This window comes from Cornus florida, unplaced genomic scaffold, assembly GCF_030987335.1.
Source record: "Cornus florida cultivar Cherokee Brave unplaced genomic scaffold, ASM3098733v1 CherokeeBrave_3.0.0_Hap2_Chr09, whole genome shotgun sequence".
Lineage (NCBI taxonomy): Eukaryota > Viridiplantae > Streptophyta > Magnoliopsida > Cornales > Cornaceae > Cornus > Cornus florida.
This window is the reverse complement of record NW_026775579.1, coordinates 90,916,104-90,937,359: the sequence shown is the minus strand read 5'-3', so window position 1 is coordinate 90,937,359 and position 21,256 is coordinate 90,916,104. Positions and strand designations below refer to the sequence as shown.

The following is a 21,256-nucleotide window of genomic DNA, read 5'->3' as shown; positions in this document are numbered from 1 at the left end:
TTAAACAATGAGGCTTCCTGGACGGGGCATATGAAGGCGTGTAGAAGCGTGAGTTTGCCAGTTGACTGCCGCGGGGGATGGGGTTGATGGTGTCATCCCCGCGGTGAAACTAATAAACTGTTTACCAGCGCTGGGATGGGCTTGATGGTGTCATAATTGATAAACTGTTTACAACAAATACCATGTTATATGTGGTAAATAGGTATGTGGAGTATACATGGTAACTGAGTAGTTGTGTAAACCTTAATTTATAAGTAAGAGATATTATAATATTTTTATAATCTAACAAATTAAATGAGCAAAAAAATAAAGCTCAAACTTTCCTTGTTTATTTGATATACAAAATTGTCTATACACTCTTGAGCCCCATAAAAAAACTAAAAAAAAAGCTTCAAATGTTTATTTCTAATGTGTTTTCAAAATAAGTTGTACGTATTTATTTCAACATTTAAAAAATTGCTCTTCGTTTCAAAAATGTTTACTCCCTCCGTCCCACATTAAAAGTCCATTTATAGAAATTGGAGTTTTTAAGGGGACATGCATTTAATGCATTGTCCCCTTTTAATATTACCAACTTGTCTCTTCTAATTTAAATATATATAGTTACAAAATTTGAAATTTTTTAAAATGATAAAAAGACAATAATAGAAATATAGAATTTAATTGTTTTGACCTTTTAAAGGGACAATAAATTTGAAATATGTAAAAAAAATTATTGAATTATTAATATGGGACAAAGGAATACTATTTTTTATTTTTGTTTGTGTGCGCGCGTGTGCGTGTGTTGTGGTTTTTGTTGAATAGGGCAAGCACATGCAAAGTGATACGAGAATGTCCTTAAATTGAAGTCCCAAGTGAACGCTTATTCTGGTGGCAAAATACCCTCCGTCTCCATCAACGTGATAATAGCGCCGTTGCTGAAACCCTAGTTCTTCTAAAACAATAGAGAGGATGGCCGGAGGCAACCATCACAAGGGCTCATCCCATAAGCCTTCTTCTTCTTCATCTCATCGGAAATCCCGGTGGGAGTCTGGCAATAATACTCCTGCCGACGAAAAACCCTCCGCCGGCAGCGATTCCAAGCCACCACCCAAATCCTCCTCAAACCCTAAAGCCAACCCAACCTCCAAACCTGGTCCCTCCCCTAGCCCCAGCCAACCCAAGCCGCCAGCCGATCCGGTTCCTCACCCAGGATTCGGCCCGACGTCTTCCGGATCTCCGTTCCGTTTCCCGTTCCCGGACGGTCTAGGGCCACCACCACCACCAGCATATGGGTTTCACATGCTCGAACGAAGGACCGTCGCCCTCGCTGACGGTAGCGTCAGATCTTACTTCGCTCTGCCGCCCGATTATCAAGACTTCACTCCTCCGACACGGCCGATGGACCCTTCCGGTCGAATGTTGCCTCACGGTCAGGAGTTAGGGTTCGATAAGCGATTTCCTCCTGCTGGGCCGATGAGTCCCGAATTCCGCGATCGTGAGCGCGAGGATCTATTCATGCGCGCTCGAAACCAAGATTATTGGAATTCTCTCGGCCCTGAAAATTTGCTAAAGAGGAAGTTTGGAGAGGAGGGTGAAAGGGGTCGGAGAGAAGAGAGGGAAGCAAAGGACGATTTTGTGAGACAACGGCAGCAGCTTTTGCAGTATGGGAATGCAGGCTTGAATCCGAGTGGGTTTCCTGGCGAAAGGGGTGATTTTATGGCGGGAACAAGTAGGGACTTGGCAGATATGGCTAGGGGTGACGAATTGAGAGCAGCGAAGTCTATGAGAATTGGTGGTGATTATGACAGTTTTCGCAGGCAAGGTGGTGTTGGTGGTGACAACGTGGGTCTGAAGCATAGTGCGGTTGATCAGGGTGCCTTGAAGAAGGCATTTTTGCATTTTGCGAAGTTGGTTAATGAGAGTGCGAATCAGAGGCGGAACTACTTGGAGGATGGAAAGCTGGGACCTCTTCAATGTGTTGCCTGCGGCAGGTTTGATAAAATTGGGTCAGACATGCATGTTTCTTTAGATACACATATATACACACTTACATATAGAATTTTGTTTGCCCTCGGGATTGTGTTGCTAATCATTTGCAATGCTACTTGGACTTTAAGTTATAAATACTGGGTTTGTGTCTAGGTGCTGATGTTTGACACAAACTTTTAGGGGACACTATTTTATTTATTTATTTTTTTGAAAAGTTTTAGGACACAGAGACGCTGAGCTGAAACTTTGAAGTTCGAGGTTTTGATACTCTGCTTCTTGGATAAAAATAAAGTTTCTACCTAAGATATCATGTTTGATATTAGTACATTATTCCTAAAAAAATAGAGAAGCTTTTTAGGCAATTTCTTGTAAAGTAAGTGTTGAAGTCAGGTTCCAGATAGATTATGAGTTAGTTTTACATCTGTTAGGAGTACATAGAGAAGGGTCTGAGTGGAGGCAAGCTAGCACAGAGGACACGCTCCTTAGGTAGGGGAGATAGGAAGAGAAGACAAGCTTGCTTAATACCCTTATAGTGAGTTCGAGTGTCTTTTTCTCTTCACTTCTTGTGCTTAATTACTAGGTATCAAGCTTTCTCCCTCCTTTGTGTAGCTCCTGGGCGTTGCCCTTGGCACCGATGACATCAACGGTGACCTCCCTTTGGGCAATTCTTGGAACTCAGCCAACCACCCAATACCTCTCAGACTCCTGAATTTGTAGTAAAGGGGGATGGGTAATTGGCCAGACCTTGCCTTCTGTGGTCCCAGTCATTCAAATCCCCTCCCCTCGATCGAGCTTCCCCGGTGGTCACTCGTCATTGTTATGGGCTTAATCCGTAGGGAGGAATTTCCCGAGCATCTTAAACACTTCAGGGCTTATCTGCAGAGAGGAGTATCTTGAAGGAGCGCAGAGCCACAGAAGGAGGCCCAGACAATGGCATAGGGGCCTCTATGCAAGAGTTGAGTAGTGTAATGAGGTTTTTTGTTAGAGAGGAGGCCCTTGACTTATAATGATACTATGGTGATAGGGGGCGCCCAACGTTGCACAACCCTCTACGGTTATCATATCTGACAATTATGTGTTGTTATAAAAAATTCCAGTGGACAAGGTAGATCCCTAGATGCTTCTTTCTTCCTTTTCTGACATTACCAGAACATTCTGGATAGGTGTTCAAGTACCTTGTCACTTGTGTCCTTTGTATTCAATTAGTCAGACTTAGAGATCTTTAGAAGTGTGTTATGATGTAGTTTGTATAGTGACTTTAGGAAGGTATGCGTATAAAGATGCTTTTGCTCTAAAGCTTTTTAGTAATAGTCCTAAAGAATTCCCGAGGGTCTTGAAGTAGAGACAAACATATTAGTCCATAGGTGGGTATAAAGTGGGGGGAATACTGATAAGAGATTCAGAGTTGATGAGGTATTACCAAGTTTGAATTGCAATATATTTGAAACCTGATCATTTTGATTTTATTGAATTTAAACACTGTATGTTAGTAGTTTTTATTTCTTAGTCAAAGCGCAAAGCTGATCTAGAAATACTCGGTTTGATGACGATGATCAAATTCTATTATAGTACCGTGAAACTTGGTTGATGTTTTCCTTTTTTTTTTTATTTTATATATATGCCGAGGAGCAATTATCGAGTAACATTTCATTTTCTTCTCAACGAGGCAGAAATTGTGCTGAGTTTTACATTTTATGCAAGTGCAATAAATAGCAAAAAGATTTTTTTTTGGAGGGTGGAGGGGGTGGCGTGGAATTGTTGAAGGTTTCCTTTACCAAAATAGATGGTGCCTTCCATTCACTTCTATTTTATTTGCTGATTTGGAGTCTTGTTTTTTCCGGGTTGCAAGGTCGGTAGGTTACTATTCTCAATAAAGCTCTTTTAGTTCCGCTTTTCCAAATTAGGTGCAACCACCGTGTGTGGTGATCTTAGCTTTATTTATGGATGGTGGCACCATATGTAATTGCAGATTGAGTGGCTGTATACTATGTTATGTGGACTGGGTATGTGTATATAGTATGGGTATGTATTCATGCATTAGACGTGTTGAATCTCTAAACAAAGGGACACACGGACACTGCTAAATATTCATTTGATTTTCTAGAGTAAAGTAATGTTTTTATCTAATATAGTGTTCAATATAATATAGGCTTTTAACTCATTTTAAAGTAATAATACAATATAATTGAATGATTGGATATGCTTTTTAAGTACATGTCCAAGTAAAAGTGTGGGACACATACTTATCAAAAAAAAAAAAAGTGTCGGACACATACTTATCAAAAAAAAAAGTGTCGGATACATATCCCATACCCACGTCCAAGCAATATGTGTCCGACATGGGTACTTCACGATTTTTGAAGAGTCCATGTAACATAGGCTGTAGACATAGAATAATGGCATACATGTTAAGCTTTCTGCAAGCGTATTTTAATATTAAACTAGTTACACGGCTCATGTTGTGTACGTGTTTAATAATAAACTGCTCATGATTGGGTTGACATGTATATCAGAATACACTTGTCTCAACACTGGCACGACCTGTTAACATGATTTTCCATCCTTACATACAGTTTGGAAATTGTAATGAACATGCAAATATAGTAACTGTAGTGAACCTGGCTTTAGTTGCAGTATCACTTGAAATTGAATGGATATATTGTGGGTTTTATAAATATTATTATGTACCACTATAGATGCACCTTTCTTTATTGGACCATTACATTGAAACATGCTGCATGTTCACTATCATTACACCTCTAGACATTATGAAGATGAAAGAGGAAATGAATTGATAGAAATTATCAACTACTTTACATGTACACCTTTATTTGATTGGATGATTATTTAGTTGTTGCTTTCCATTTATGATCTGCCCTTACATCTATTGAACTTCTCATAGCTGTGAGGAGGAATGAATGTATTACAAAATTTATTGAACATGGGTTTTTTTTAATCATGTTTTGAAATTAGAATTTGCAATCTAAATTTTAAGATATTGGGATTTGTTTGGTGAAAGATTGAAGGAGGATTTCCTTTATGAGAGTAACCATGTACATGCATATGGTTGCTTACATGTGCATTTGCTATAGATGCAATTTGATTAGAGGAACTCTTGAGCGTCCCTTGAAAATATGGCGCCTGCTGCTTACTCATAAAGGGGAAGATGAACTAATTTGATTGGTTTTGATTGATGAGATTATTCCCATTGAGGTTGTCAAAATTACGGTAAATGATTGTGTGCAAATTTTAGAAGAAGGGTTTCCATTTTCTATCATAGTATAACGTGCTCTAAGATTATTGCTAAATTTCATACAAACTTTGTTTTTGAGCCATTCATTTAATGTTTTTGTCATGTGGAAGGTGATTGCTAGGAAGTATTCATTATAGTTGCTCAACTTGCTCCCATCTGTCTTTGTGGTGCAGCTTTTCCCCGTAAGCAGGTGTCACGCCATGTCATTGATTTACAGTAAATTTTGTTAAGCTCTTGTTTGTGTAGGGAGAAGGAAGATTACACAAGAAAGATAGAAGGATTCAGAAGATGGAGCAAATGATTTTTTAAAATAGATCTTCCACGAATTATGAGTATTAGGCATCATCCTTGACCTTGGGAAGTGGAATAATCTAGGGTATTTTATGCTGGAAGAATATGAGTTAGTTAACCAGTTGTGGATGCAGTTGTTCAAGAGTGGTGAACAAAATGCAATTTGGTGACACTGGGCTGGCACAGCGTTAACCTGTGTATGCGCAATTGTATTCTATATTACATTGAGTCCTTTAAATATGCACCTAACATGTATGGTAGAATATGCACCTAGCAAGCTCATCAAAATAACTCTCTTATTATGTTATTTTCCCCCCGGTTACATTATTGCTTGAAAACGAGTTAAGTGACACTTGATGTTTCGTATAATTATCATTTTACACCATGCAGTAAAAGAAGATTATAAAAAATGGAATATTTAGTTCTGTCGTTGAATTTGATGCTTAGATACATAAATCTGATGCTTAGATACATATACTTGGACCTGGCACTGATATATCCAAGTCCATGTAACCTAGGTTACTTGTATCATGTATGGTCAACTTGCAGAGATTTTTTTAAAGGTGTGTTGGTCTAGTGTTTTTCTTAGTGTTGCGGGACCAAATTGACCTGAAGGTCGAGTCTCTAAAATTTAGTTTGGTAATGAACAAAGCAGCTTTAATGAGCTTGGCTCAGGTAGATTGGCTGAGCACTAATGGGTCAATGGCTTTAGAAAGTAGTGGTTCTGTGTCCATTTACTGCTTCCTAAATCTTCTTTTGGTTTGTGTGCTCGATAGATGGATAATGGTTATCACCTATCTTTAGGTGCACTAGCCAAATTTTACAAATTGTCATGTGGCTAACTTTATAGAGGGGAAAGTTAATTTGACTAGAGAAGAAGACCAATTTTCTGTAAACCCACTTGTGATTCGCTTGGCCTTGAAGTTACCATTCTCCATGGACTGAATTTCGTTGGTTCCTTATGCTAGTGAGCTTGTACTTGGTTTTGTTTCAAGTAGTTGTCGCATTTTCTATTATATATATATATATATATGTATATATATATACGTTTTTTTTTCTCATCCATGGGCCATGACCTTATTTTTCTTTTTCTTATTCCTTTTTTATCTTTTTGGGAACAGTTGTCAGCTTGTGGATTGTGATATGAGATTCATGTATGCAATTGTAAAGTTTCATTTAAAACTTGGAATTTAATTAGTTTACCGTCATTCAGCTGATTAGGCTTATTGAGGATGATCTTGATTTGAATATCTTGCCAAAATTCATTCACTTCTGTTTGTAAATGCAATTCTGGTTGCGCACATACATTGTTTAGTATTTCTCTCTCCTATTCCTGGGCTTGTTGGACATAAGATGCACCCAACTATCCCGTATTTGTTTGGAAAATGTAATATGCTAACAATTCAGAAGAGCGATATATAGTTTTCTAACACCTTTGGTTTTTAGGATTGTTTGAAAGACTAAACTACCTTTCTAATCATGTGTTGGGTTTTGAAGTGAACTTGGTTGAGTTGACACTCTTAAATAATTATACTTTATGGCTTGCGTGTTGTAGTATCTTTTCTTGTGATCTGGATGTTTATCTTATATTGACGGGAGATTTAACTCATTCAATGCATGTTTAAGTTCTGCATCATTGTGCATACTGTTCCAGCCCAGTCAAATCTTTGTGGGTTCGGTTTGCATGGATGGTGGAACCATTCCAAGAGAACAAAATGAGACTTTTTATTGTGATAGAAACTTTACTGAGTAGCTGTTTTACCTTTAAATTATTGGTTTTCTTGAACTTTGTTTCTTCAATTTTGTTGCAATGTGTCCAATACAATGCAATTTGATGTTTTGGAAAGTTCTAACGCGTTGTCTTTTGTATTTAAGATAGTGATGGAATTTAAAGCAGAAGACACTATAAATTTGAAGGATTTTGGGCTATAATATACTTCTAAAAAAAAAAAAAAAAAGTAACTTGGGGGGTACATACATGTTACTTTAACCAGGGAGTTCCTCTACCAAAAAGCATTGGCCCACCGTTTGGTGTAATAGTATTAATGAAATGATAATAATTTGTTTTGTATATTCTTTTGCACAAGACCTTATGTTCATATTGGATGATATCACCTTTTGTATTATGTGTAAGCTCTGATATTGGTACTAGTCAACTCACGTGATGAGTTGGGTTGTTACTTGGTTGCAATTCTAATTTAGTATGACACAAATTTTTCTGAAGTATTTACCTTGATCCAAAGAAAATCCCTCTGTTACGTATGTAACTTGATTGTTTGTTAATTTGATTTGGCTAAACAAACATAAATGGAACGTGAAATTCTTGCGTAGTCTACTTCCCTTCTAATAATGGATCCCCTTAATCAAATTTAGAATACCTTAATTAAAAGGTGTATAAACAAGGTTCAAGACTACCGGTCTATTAGGATTGCCTCAGCTGCATACGTCACTGCACTTCCACTTCACACCTAAAGTATTGAGATGTTTCAGTTTGCCAGGTTGTCCCTTACCTGCCCATGGATTCAGCTGCAATTTGAAAGGTTGATCTATTCAAGAATCTCCGGATCTATGTAAAGAGGAAGACACTAGAAATTTGAAGGATTTTGGCCTATAGCTAGGGGTATATACTTATTTTTTTTTTTAAAAAAAAAAAAAAAAAAACCTTGTGGGTATATAAATGTTACTTGAACCAGGGAATTCCTTGACTGAAAGCATTGGCCCACCGTTTGGCGTTATGGTATTAATGAAATGTTACATGTTAATTGAACCGGGGAGTTCCTTGACCGAAAAGCGTTGGCCCACCGTTTGGTGTTATAGTATTAATGAAATGATAATAATTTGTTTTGTATATTCTTCCGCACAATACCTTATGTTCAATCGGATGGATGATATCACCTTTTGTATTGTGTGTCCCATATTGGTACTAGTCAACTTGCGTGATGAGTTGGGTAGTTACTTCGTTGCAAATCTAATTTAGTATGACATGATTTTCTCATTCGTTCCATTTCCTTGGCATGTATGCTATTTTTTTTTCTCTGTTAGCTTGCTTTTTTTTTTTTTGTGTGGATGAGATTCGTTCCGCTAATGTTTGTTTCATCATAATTAAGTTTGCAAATCATTTGCAAAAGCTAACCTTCAGCTTGCAACAGAAGGGAGTGGTGGCCCTTCTGTTGGTAGCGTTATTGTGCATTGGTTCAATTTCTTGTTTGATCCTTATTTATGTTTTAAATTTTTATAGATTTATTAGTTTGGCAACTATGATAAGGTCATACATAATTATGCCAGTCAGATACTACGTAGAAATTACTTGTCAAAAAAAAAAAAAAAAAGATACTACGTAGAAATTACTAAATAGAGAGATTTTTGTTTTTTTAAAATATTCTTTCACATTGTTTAGTACCATACTTATTCTTTATGCCAAAGTGGTTGTCTTATAACCATTTTTGTCAGGCTCTTTGAGTTCCTGTTACTTACACCTTTTTGCTGGTTACTTTTTTTATCAGCTTGTTCTCATGCATGCAGAGCTGCTTTGACTTACGACATATCTATGTTAGGCATCTGTTGTTGCTTTTGTCTTGTTAATCATAGTTTCTCCCTCTTTTGTTATAATTTTGTTTTTAATTATGTATTGCATTAATGGCAAAAAATAGATCCATTAACAAATTATAATATAAAGAACTTCCCTATCCAATTCGTTTTGTGACCGAAATATGATATACAAGATTCGGGTACTTTTTTAAGTTCGTATAATTGGTAAGATTGTTAGTTTCTAAAAGTTTTTGAGTTAGACGAGAGTGTATCTTTGTACAGTTTTTTTGTATATTTTGTGAATGCATGGGTTTACTTGCTTATGGATTTCTGATGCAATTTTTACTTTAAAAGAGAAGGATTAACCATACTCAATCATGTGAATGCATGGGTTTACTTGGTTATGGATTTCTGATGCAAGTTTTACTTTAAAAGAGACGGATTAACCATACTCAATCATGGGTTGTCAAATTCCTCAATATGACTGATTTCTTTTGTGTTTTAGTCTAGAATTTCAATCCCATTTAGGTTTTGGTTCTGATTTTAGGGTTCATTAGATATCGCTTTTTGCATGTAGGTATATTTGGCTGAAAATGTTCTGGTTATATGGTACTGGCAATATCATTTCTTTCTCTCTCTCTTCTTTGTTTTTCTTCTATGGGGAGTGGTTGGAATGCTAAACACCACATATTAGCATGAACTGATGCGAATTGGGATAGTGTAATCCGTTTGCATGGTCTTCGTAGGAAGTAGCTCATAAGCCTCATATGCTTTACCCGGGTATACTCTGATTCTGACATGATTTGTTGAAGCCCTCTTGATCATCATCATCATCCTTTCCTTTATACCGACAAACGGGGTCGGCCTCATGGATTCTCTTTTTCCACTATTTTCTATCATAAGCCATATCTTCCACTAGATTTAATTTTTTTTAATAATTTCTTATCACTTTATTCCATTTTAGTTTTGGTTGACCTCCTTTGTCTTTACCCTCTATGTAAATCAATCTTCCTCTCCTCACGGGTGCATCTGTAGGCTTTGTTATTGAAGCCCTCTTGACAATGGTTAGTTATTGTAGTAAGGTTTACTTCTGCCTTTAGCTATTGTTGTAAGGTTTACTACTTTTACTTTTTTCTTTAAGATGAAGGAGAAGGCCATTAAAGCACTTTGTTGGCTCAATGCCCTCCACCAGTACTATGTATTAGCTCAAACCAGTAGTTCATTAGCTTGAACAGCTGTTTGAGTAACACTGACAGCAGCTTTCCCTTGTCAGCAGCTCCTACAGAACCATTCGGTTGTCTCACTCTGCGAACCATTGTTCTGAATGGTGATAATGATAATAGTTCCTTTGATATTGGAAATGAACTCCTATTGTAGTAGAATGCTCCTTAGTTTTTATGTCAACCCATTGTTGCTTGTTGGGTTCGAAATTTTGTTTTGAGTGTGTTGGATGTCCTACAGTCTTTTACCATAAATTTAATGTTTCTTGCTGTATTATTAAAATGCCCGAACTGCCAAGCATGATAATGTGATTACAAGTACAGGAGCAGTCACTTATGAACAAATAATGTTATATATATGTCTATACCCAGTTCACCCTCCTAGCCCTCCCATCAATGGGATCAATACTGAACAAATGGCCTTTATCCATAAATTTGGAAGGCGAAATTGATCCTTATTGGAATGAAGCTGTTAGCCTGTTACTGGATATTGGGGCCATTTCAATAAGCTGTTTGCTTGTTTCTGGATATTGGGGCCAAAGCAAACTACTGATGGATGCTGTTTTGGAACAACTATAAAGAGTCTGATCCTCCATGTGCAATGAAAATAAATCTATTAAAGTAATGCCTCAGAAATTAATATGCCTTGCTTCAAGAATTGTTTAATGATGTTCAGACATCTGTTTTCTTGGTTTTTAAGTTGACGCTGCTATATAGGTTGATGAAACTGGATGATTGTGATTATGTACACAATATTTTTATTCCTGTCTAAATATGGTTTAAATTCCTTCTTAAACTGGTAATCTGTTGTTTCTGATACCCATTTTGTAAATCAATGGTGGCGCCTCCAATATAAACCTGAATTATTCAATCCTTTGATAAAATTACAGGTCTTCTAAAGATTTTCGAGATATGCATGATCTTATCATGCACACTTACTACTCTGATAGTGTTGACATGCGTGCGGATCACTTGGGCTTACACAAAGCATTATGTGTTCTGATGGGCTGGAACTATTCAAAGCCTCCTGACAACTCAAAGGCATATCAGTTATTATCTTCTGATGAAGCAGCAGCTAACCTGGACGATCTGATTTTATGGCCGCCTGTGGTGGTCATTCATAATACAATTACAGGAAAGGGTAGAGAGGGGCGCATGGAGGGGTTGGGGAACAAGGCAATGGATATTAAACTTAGAGGTATCATGTGCCCCTTCATTCTGTCATTTTTCATGCTATGCATTTGTCCCGTGTTATTCCCCTGCTGCCCTTTTTATTTATTTATTATTATTTTTAATATATATATATACACACACACACACTAGTAAGTGCTTTAATACTTTTGTTCATGCACTGGTTTTATTAAATTATTGTTGTATACTGTTGAACATCTCATAGAGGCATTCTCTATTCTCTTTATGACCTTTGATTCAATTTTAGGTATTTTTCATTCTCAATATCTTGAATATTTTCATTAGGAGTTTTCCTCGCATTGCAAGAGCAATTGGTTTCTTAATGGAGGAAGTTCTTTTTTTGCCCTTCTTCCCATGTTGTGTTACCTCTTTGGCGTTGGACACAAACTTGTTATTGTACTGTCATTTTGGTCATATGCTGCCTATATCTCGATTCTTTCACTATCTACAGTTAATTCACTGTATCGTCGTCGTCTTCTTTTGCCCTTCTTCCCATGTTGTATCGCCTTCTTGGCCTTGGACACCACTCTCATTTTGGTCATATGCTGCCTATATCTTGATTCTCTCACCATCTACAGTTAATTCACTGCATCGTCTTCTTTCGTCAATGAATTTCGTTTTCTCGAGAATTTCTGTACAATTCCTTCCTGGTTTATTATGGCTAATGTTTTTTTCGGTGGTTGTAAGACTCCTACTTGTACAATTTATGAAATGGAGTTATTTAATCTGCCCTTCCCCAGTCATCGTTTATTCTTTTCTAGTTTAGGAAGTTGCTGCTTTCTCAACTCATTGATACTTCGAACATTGGTGTGTGCAATCATGATCCACCCTTGAGTCACGAGTGAGTTGAATTGTCATAGCATTCGGAAGGAGAGTATAGGACCACTATCAACATTGTTTTTCTGAACAAGAACTCTCTTGCTCAATCCTGTTGGTATTCGTTAGAGGATTCACTGACCAGTTCGGAAGGTCCCCAATACGGCTGGCATAAAGTTAACCAATGGCTCCCTGGAAGAAAAACCTAATGGTTTTCATGAGCATTACATCTTTTATCCATACTGTGACATGCAGTCAACTAGTCCTGGTTACCCCAACAATGGGCTCCATGAATGAGAAACTGTTAATACATGCCTCTTGAATACTTTCTTTTTTCCCCTTTGGAATGTGGCCTCCTGAATACCCATAGTGTGCCTTGAACTTTCATATACTTTCTGCCCTTATAGCTAATGATGTAATAGATTTGTATAGACATTGAGTTCATTTGTTGAACTGAACTTTTTTGTAGGTTAGAGAAATGGATTCATATGACTATCATTAGTGATGAATTAGATAATAGTTTTTTGTCCTTTCAAGAGAAACATCATAATGAGGCTTTTGCAGAGGAGTTTTCATGTTTTCATAGTTTCTGCTCCATTCCCCTTTTCCTTTTTTCTTTCTTTATTTATTCTCTTAGTAAAAAGATTCACCATTTGTCTTGCAAAACTAACTTGTCATAATCAATATTGGTTTTCAAGACTGGCTGAAAAATATCTGGCTGTTTATATCTCAACTGCTGTTTTTCATAAATGAAAGCTTGCATTTCCCTTGGCACAATTCTACACCTTTTTGGACCATTGCTATCTATTTATGAAACTTACTGGGTCCATCTTAACCCCCAGTAAATATCATTTTCCAAGTGTGCTGATTATTAAGTGTTTTATGTTTCTTTTTAAAACTATTTATTAACTTATTTATACATTATTATTATTTACATGGTTGCAACTTGCGATTTGGGTGGGCAAGCTAAACTCTAGAGTTGATGAACCTGCCTCCTGCTTAACATGACTCTTAGTTAGATTTCAAGTGATTGGCCAACTTAACTTAAGGTGATTAAGTTTGGATTAGGTTGGGTTGGTTGGATTTTTCTTAGGTGAAGTAGAATGATTTTTGTTTGTGCCTTGTGCACTTTCGCTAAGCATCATCACCACCATCATAATTAGTGTTGTTACGTTACTGTCATTATTGTGGTTATTCTTAATGCTTATGTTATAAATCTTGATGTTTACGGGTAAGATGATAACCTAAAGGTGACTCAAGAAGTCATCTCTTATCTTGGATCTGAAATGTGTTGTACATAGATCAGGCTACATGTAAAAAAAGAACTGTAATGATATTAATTGTCGTGTTATATCACATAGATCAACTTACACCTCATAAAAAGAATGGCAACTATATTAATATTGGGGCTTCTAACTGTACTTGTCATGCAGCAGTAAGTATTGATGGCTTCTATTGAGTGTATTCATTGAGATATTTCAAAAAAATATTGATTTGAAGAAATATTCTACATGGGTTTGCTTTAGTTGCCAAATCTGTTGTTGCGAGTATGAGAGTATATTACATGGATGGGCACTGCATGGAATTTGACAAGTGAAGCGTGATAATATTCGAGACTATACAACCATGGGTTGCCCATAATTGTCGTTCAAAATTTTGTTTTTTCTACAACATTTTCAGTTGAGTACTTTAAAACTTTATTAATTAATATATTATTTTACTCATTCTATTTTTTACTGCTGCTCTGTTGTATATGATTTGCAATTAACTCATTTTGAGTTCTGATCCCAGAGATTCTCATAGAGGTTAAATTATAAGTATGAAAATATTGTACTTCGCCCATCTCGAGCCTGCTGTGTTGACGTTTCTTGTCTGATTTGTATAATAGACCAATATTTTGCTTAATTGCGAAAGTACCAATTTAGAAGATTTTAGATCCATTTATGTATTTCGACGAGAGTATTTGTCATAAATCTTATTGGCAGTGTAAGTTGCATTTCTATTTGGGATTATTTTCGCCTAAACAGCTATTGTTTCTACATAAATGGTTGTTGAAAGTTCTTCGACCGTTGTTATTGAAAGTAACATGCTCCCTTAAGGTTGCTTGGATTTGTGGTGTAAATTCATTACTGTGTAAGCTTTGTTAAGTTTCTGTTAAAGTGATGGAGAGACTTGTGTGAAATTGGGTTTATTTAATTTATTCATTTGCTCACCTACCTTTTGGTCATTTGCCAACATATTTTCTGTCATTTGTGTAGTTTTACCATTTGGTATTTAAATAGTTCCCTTATGTTATTGAAGTATGAATTATTAATTAATTATTTTTTTTAAACAACTTAGGCCATTGTTTCTGTACTTTCTACTCAGTTGTCTCTATGGAATTTGTTATACTGCTTATCATTGCTCTTATCGTTACTGAGTTTTTATTTTTATTTTTTCAACAAAGGATTAACCGATTGTTTAGGGATATAGAATAGTGTGTCCACTGTGTGAATTAACACATATGTTTCTTTGCGCGGTTGAATACAAGTTTATTTGGATATATCACTTTTCCGCTCTTTAAGTAGTTTTTCTTATTGCTAAATTTTGTCTATAGCATCTTTGGGAACATAGCTTTTGAGAGTCATAGTGATATAGTATGAAAACTTTTGGTACTTCCTCTAAACATCTTGTTGATAACATAGATTGGAGCCTCAGAAATTTTAGTAGTGTCGAGTGGCTCGATAGATCCTTCAAGGAGAATAAATCCAAGATGTAAAATTGAGATGGATAAGGATATAGCGCACCGACCTGGTAAGTTACGGTTTTTAGGACTAATGGAAAGTGGTGATGCCTGATCCAGCCAAGCTTAAGGAAAATTTTCAAAAAAAAAAGTGGAAATAGTAGTGAAATGCCACTTTCATAGCTTTAATCTGTAAGAAACAGAAATCCTATCCATTTAAGATGTCTCTTTCCATCATTAGTCTGGTGATTAATTTTATCAGATCATAGTTGCTAATAATTATTGCTAACATCCTCAGAGGGATCTGAAAAATTTCAATGAGACCACTTGCTAATAATTATTGCTAGCAGTATTGATTGCTAATTTTAACTCGAATTGGATAGTTTTACTTGGGGGTTGGAACTGTTAGTATACTGATATGGTGTTTCCTGAACGGGTCTTAAACCATAAAGGATTTGGCATCAGGTGAAGGATGGGGTTCAAGTTATGGGTGGAATCTACTATGTTGTAGTACTGGTTGATTGTAGAAAGATTGGGTTGAGACAAGTGAATCCATTATCACCTTTTGTTCTTTTCGATTGTTGTTATTCATGGTAGGTGGCTTGCTGAAGCAAAAAGTTTTGGGCATTGTTGAGTGGTTTGGGGCTTGTAGTGATGGATTAAAGTTGTCTTTGTTCCATTTTGGAGATACAGAATCTTTTCCGAGGGTGGACAATTTTATGTTTTTATCTAATTCTTTTCATTGTTTTTAAGCATTTATGAATTCTCTTTTTGTTGCACCACGTCCAAGCCTGACTATAGCAGGCAATTTCAACATTGAAGAGGTTAAGTTTAGTACTTTGATTGTACTTGGGTATGATAGCCTATACATGCATTTGCCTTCCTTCCTGGAGCCCCTAGAGGTATTGGAAGGAGATTGAAGTTTAATGTCAAGGCATTATCTAAAAAACAATAACACTAAGTACTGCATTGAGTTTTTTTTTTATTGTCAAAAATTCTGGAAGTGTCTTGCATGACTACTTTAGGTGGAGAATTCCTTGCGCAAAAAAAACAATGGGTGGTGAATTTTAATTATTTCATTGATTTTTTCTGGTTTTTGAAATTGCCATTAGTTTTTTGTTCGTTTCCTTTAATGGTATGGTTGTGTTTAAGATTCTATAATTTAGGACTATAGTTGCAACAGGGGGGGTTTTGTTTTGGCGGGTGTCGGTTGTTTGTTCAAGTGGATTCTTTGAAATGATGGGAATTTGTAGTCTGTCTGCTTTATGTTCAGTGTTTTGGTCCTTCTTTGTTGTACTTAACTTTTTCCCTGTGATTCTTGTCTCTCTGGTTAAATACTCAGTTCCTCGTGTTTGCAATGCTGTTTTCTATTCAGTGCAGTGTCCTTAAATTGCAGAATACAATTTTTTTTTTTTCAATTTATACAAGGTTCCAGCATGTGTTGATTGATTCTTGCTTGACCTGTATTAGAAATGGTTTGTACACTATTCGACTCTCATGGAAGACCTTGTATAAACTTTTTTTTTTTTGGGAGTTTTTGTTGGTAAAAAGCATTGGGCCAGTCTGGGATTTCTGCTTCGCAGGATCCAATGTTGTGATTTGGTGATTTTTAAGCTGCCGGGTTGGCTACCGTCAGACACAAATATTACAAAAACAAAAATGGACAGGTGGAACCAGAGATGATATGTTCCCACCATGATGTTTGTTTGACTTCCCTGTGCCACCACTATTTGATCCTTAAATTCTTACACATGTTTTTGCATCTCTTTTCTGACTCTCGCCTTTTTAGATCTTGGATTCGGTGGTGGCAAGTCGAAGTCCCTATATGGAAGAGATGGTCATCTGGGCGTTACTTTGGTTAAGTTTGCAGCTGACCAATCAGGACTGAAAGAGGCTGTGCGGCTGGCAGAATATTTTGAGAAAGACAATCATGGGCGTAGAGGTTGGACCCGCGTACAGTCCTTGACATCAGGAAAGGATGATGACAATAATCCAAACCTTGTTAAGGTGGATGAGAGGACCGGGGAAAAGAAGAGGGTCTTTTACGGTCATCTAGGAACTGTTTCTGATCTTGACATGGTTGACTCTGACACTAGGAAGAAGGTTTTGGTTGAGAGCAGAAGAGAATACAAGCCATCCAAGTAGGGTGTATGCTGGTGCATATTTTATTTATTATTGCCGTTTGGTCTGTGAAACACTTGCCCCTTCTTTTTCTTTTTCTTTTTATTTTTATTAATAGAAACTCAAAGTTGTTTCCTGAAATTTGATTGCTGGTAGCTTCTTATGCAAAGGAGTGGGCAGCACATCTGAATGCACGTTGTGATTATTGGGCATTTAATGATGTGTCTGGAATTTGATTTTAGGTTTTTGTCAGCTGAATTCTGTTCAATGAAGGTCAGATCAATTAGATATTCCTAATTTACTTTATTAGTCCTTGTTCTTCAACCACCGTACCTTCACCAAAATTAGGGCTATTGCTTAAATGACTGTTGCAGAGAAAAGTCTTACAGATGTAACCATTCTTGTAGCTGAAAATTCGTTTTGCATGATCCTTACAAGTTCTTCGGTGCTTTTCAGTAACAAGTACATCAAATGAGAAGGTATAATTTGTATTTTGTTTGGTTCCCTTTAGTTTAGAAGTTTAGAAGTATTTTGTGCAATGTCTTGGCGTGTCTCTGTGCTACATTAGGGTGGTAATATGTGGGAAGAGATGAAAATAAGTTTTTACTTAGGAGAGGCTTGAAGCGTATTTGAGGTTAAGCATTGTAGGTTCTAAGATTATTTGTGGATACCTTTCTTTGCAGTTTTGCCTGGGTAATTATTGAAGATTAGAAGCACTGCCGCCGCCTTAGATATTTTTGCCTGGGTAATTATTGAGTTCTTTTTCAAGTTTTTTTAGGAAGAGATTTTAATCATTTGAAATTCCCATCCTACTGCTTTCAAGTTGTTTTGGCACATTGTTTCCTGAGAGGGAAAATGGAAAAGTTATCTCTCACTCAGGTTTTGAAGATGTGGATGTGGATCCGGAGTTCGAAGGCAATTCTACCACTTCACATCAGAATTTTATTTTTCCTGCACGGTAGAAGTGAAAAATGGTGGAATGTTGGGGGTTTTAGTGTGTTGTTAACAACCAAAAGAATTTGGCTGTGGTTTGAAACTTAATGAAACTAATTTTTTTTAGTTTAGAGTATGTGAAATACTACTTAGGATTCCAACTTTTAAGTAACATTTAAATTGTTATCTGTTAGTTTTTTATTTTTTATTTTATTTTATAAATGTGCTATTGAAAATATTAAATTCTTTTTGTTTAGGGTTATAATTTAGCTGGGTACAAAGCTTAGCAAGAAATGGAGTACAATGAAATATCAATGAAGGCTTACCAAATTGTAATTATTATTTTTTTATTTTAATATCTTCAGTCGTTAATGTTGATGTTATTTGTGGGCTGCTTTTTTGAGCTATTGTGTAATCTTATCGCCTCCTTACATATTTCAATTTATATTTTTTTATACATTTTCAGAATTTCGTTTCATAAAAATTCGATACTCTTTTATCATAAATTTGGCCATATAATATTTTTAGAACTTTAGCTCGAAGCAAAGCTAGTTTAAAGATTGGAAGCAGGTTGTTGGATCAAATTAACAAGGCCGATTTCCAAAAACCAAAATTGTAATAAATGGACTGAGTTTTTGTAATTTATGCCATTTTCTTTTCTTGTATTTGTTGCAAGTATACTAATTTGATACAAATACGCTCGACTCACTACTTACCCCAAAAAAAAAAAAACTAAGTGACGGAGAGAAACTTATGATCATTCTTTGAGCAGTGATAGGAAAAGAAATGTTTTTTTAGTTAAATAGGAAAAGAAATGTTAAACTATAGGAAATCATATTTGGCAAGAAATTTTTTTCATAACAAATCACAAAATTTTTAGGGCCTGCGATGTGTTTTAAGTCGTTTTGTTACAGTGGTGTTTTGGATAAAAATTAGAATCATGTTATGATAACAAAAATTTGTTTTAGTTTTTCCGTTATAATATCAAAATGCACGATATCATTAATTAATATGAATTTTAAGTCCAAAAAAAAGAAAAAAAAAATTATAAAATATTCCAAACAAATATGTCTCAAATATGATATGGGTTTAAATTTAAATATTAATTTTAAAAAAACAATATAATAAATTTTTAGGTTAATTTTATTGATATCTCTTACTAAATATCACTCTTAAATATATTTTTTACAAACTTTCACACCCTAACGATTAATTGAGTAGTTTGGACACGTTATAAAATGACTTAAATATTTTTTAATTTTGTTAAAATAACTCTTTTGTCTAAATGATTAGATTAAAAGACTAAAATATTCCTAAAACTTTAAAAATTTACAAATTATATATATATATATATATATATATATATATATGTGTGTATATTCACACACACACATATATATATATATATATATACTCCTCTCTCTCTCCACCACCACCATTCTCTCTCTCCACAACAACAACCGCCACCACCATCACTATTCCTCTCCCTCCACCACAACCACCACCACCATCATTGTTCCTCTCTCTCCGCCGCCGAGATAGGTTTTGCTTGGAGGCCTTTAACGGTTAAAAGCACCTATTCTGCCGCTGCAATCGGTTTTGCTTTGACGGCCGGTCGGTGCGTCCTTCAGATTTCGGCGAAGGCAGCGTTTTCCCTGTGCTGAGAAATCCGCCTGAAAGCTTCCTCACTGTGCTCATCATGGAATCCCTAGCCACATCTACCTCGTCCACAATGGCAATCACTGGCAATAACACTCAAAGTTTGATGAACTATTAAAATCTATGAGCAATTGCTATATATACAAACATATTGAGCCACAAAAATCAAGAAGATAAAGCGTGAAGCTTCGTCTGATGTAAAAAATAGGGACAAGGAATTGGTATTTATATGTGCAATTAATGGAGCTTCATCTGATGTAAGAAATGGGTACAAGGTGTAAGATTATTTATTTAATTGTGGCCCACATGATTTGGACATGTAACATATTACTTGGTGGGTAAGTAAATAGATATCAATTAATATTATTTATTTTTGGTCAACTTATAATTACCTTTTTTGGTAATTACTTATTGGAGAAGTGTTTTCCTTTCTTATTCCTTACTTTGATGGAAAGTAGAATTATGTTACTATAAGAAAAACTGGTCCTCTCTCTGCTTTTATAAAAGTGCATATACTCCATGAATTATGTACAATTAATGATACAACACATAAAAGTTTTATGTGTGCAAAAGGTCAAGAGAGAGAAACCAGTTTTCATATTTGCCTGTTGATCAGAGTTGCAGATTAGTTCGTGGTTAAAGGATGTAGAAGTTGGATTTAATCTCAACAAGGTTTGATATCATGAATCCAGGTATTTATATCTAACTAGTATTTATTTATGCATTATAGATATGTGAAAATCATGAAGTTCTAAGATATGGGATTCATGTAAATTTGTGATTAATGGCTTAACACGAATTATTATAGTTTACATGTGGTATCAGAGCTAACGGTTTAGGAACTCATTATTTTTCATTAAAGTTGTATAAATAATATGTATAATTTTAAAATTAAATGATTGTATAATCCATTCTTTTAGAATCGTATTTTTAGATCAGTCCGTGTGGTTTTTGGGTTTAGGTACCTCAATTTCTGAGCCAAAATTGAATTATGAAAGTTGGTTACTGATACATAGTTTACATATGTGTAATAGTACAAATGTATGCATAATGTGTGTAAGACAAACAACTTCAATGCTTTAGGTTACTGATTTTCGTGCATGACTAATAAAAAACATTGAATTAAAATAATAATAATAATAATAACATTTGTCTTGCTATTGTTTTATAGAAACAATAAGTTGTGAAAGGATTAGAAAGACTCATTATTATTATTATTTAAAAATTAATAAATACATAAAGTTTGTGTATTTATTTATTTTATTAAAGAGGTTTAAATTATTGTTATAAGTATTTGTCCAATGATTTGAAGATTCTGATTTTAATTTAAAATAAATTAAAATTAAAGTTATTGAATACATAAAATAAATGTATTGATTTATTTATTTTAGGAATTTGAATTTCTAGAATAATTTGTGAGTTTAGAAATTTAATCTAATAAATTAGACATGTAAATAACTTATTGTTTCGTACCCAAACATACATACATATTGTAGAATCAATTTTAAATTGATTCAATTATGATCTTTAAGTCCGAAAATAAAATAATAT

The 21,256-nt window shown here is 35.2% G+C and overlaps 1 protein-coding gene across 3 annotated transcripts; it reads left to right on the top strand.

Moving 5' to 3' along the window:
• Positions 1 to 820: 820 nt before the first annotated feature.
• LOC132275119 (uncharacterized) lies at positions 821 to 19,230 on the top strand. Of its 3 annotated transcripts, none has more exons than XM_059776519.1 (3): positions 821 to 1,988; positions 11,154 to 11,461; positions 18,304 to 19,230. In XM_059776519.1, the coding sequence occupies exons 1-3, from the start codon at positions 952 to 954 to the stop codon at positions 18,309 to 18,311; spliced, it is 1,353 nt and encodes a 450-aa protein (XP_059632502.1). In that variant the 5' UTR covers positions 821 to 951; the 3' UTR covers positions 18,312 to 19,230. The 3 variants fall into 3 exon arrangements, with proteins under 3 accessions (XP_059632502.1, XP_059632500.1, XP_059632501.1); XM_059776517.1 differs by lacking the exon at positions 18,304 to 19,230 and adding an exon at positions 16,782 to 17,410 and having other exon boundaries at positions 825 to 1,988; XM_059776518.1 differs by lacking the exon at positions 18,304 to 19,230 and adding an exon at positions 16,782 to 17,410 and having other exon boundaries at positions 827 to 1,973.
• Positions 19,231 to 21,256: the final 2,026 nt, after the last annotated feature.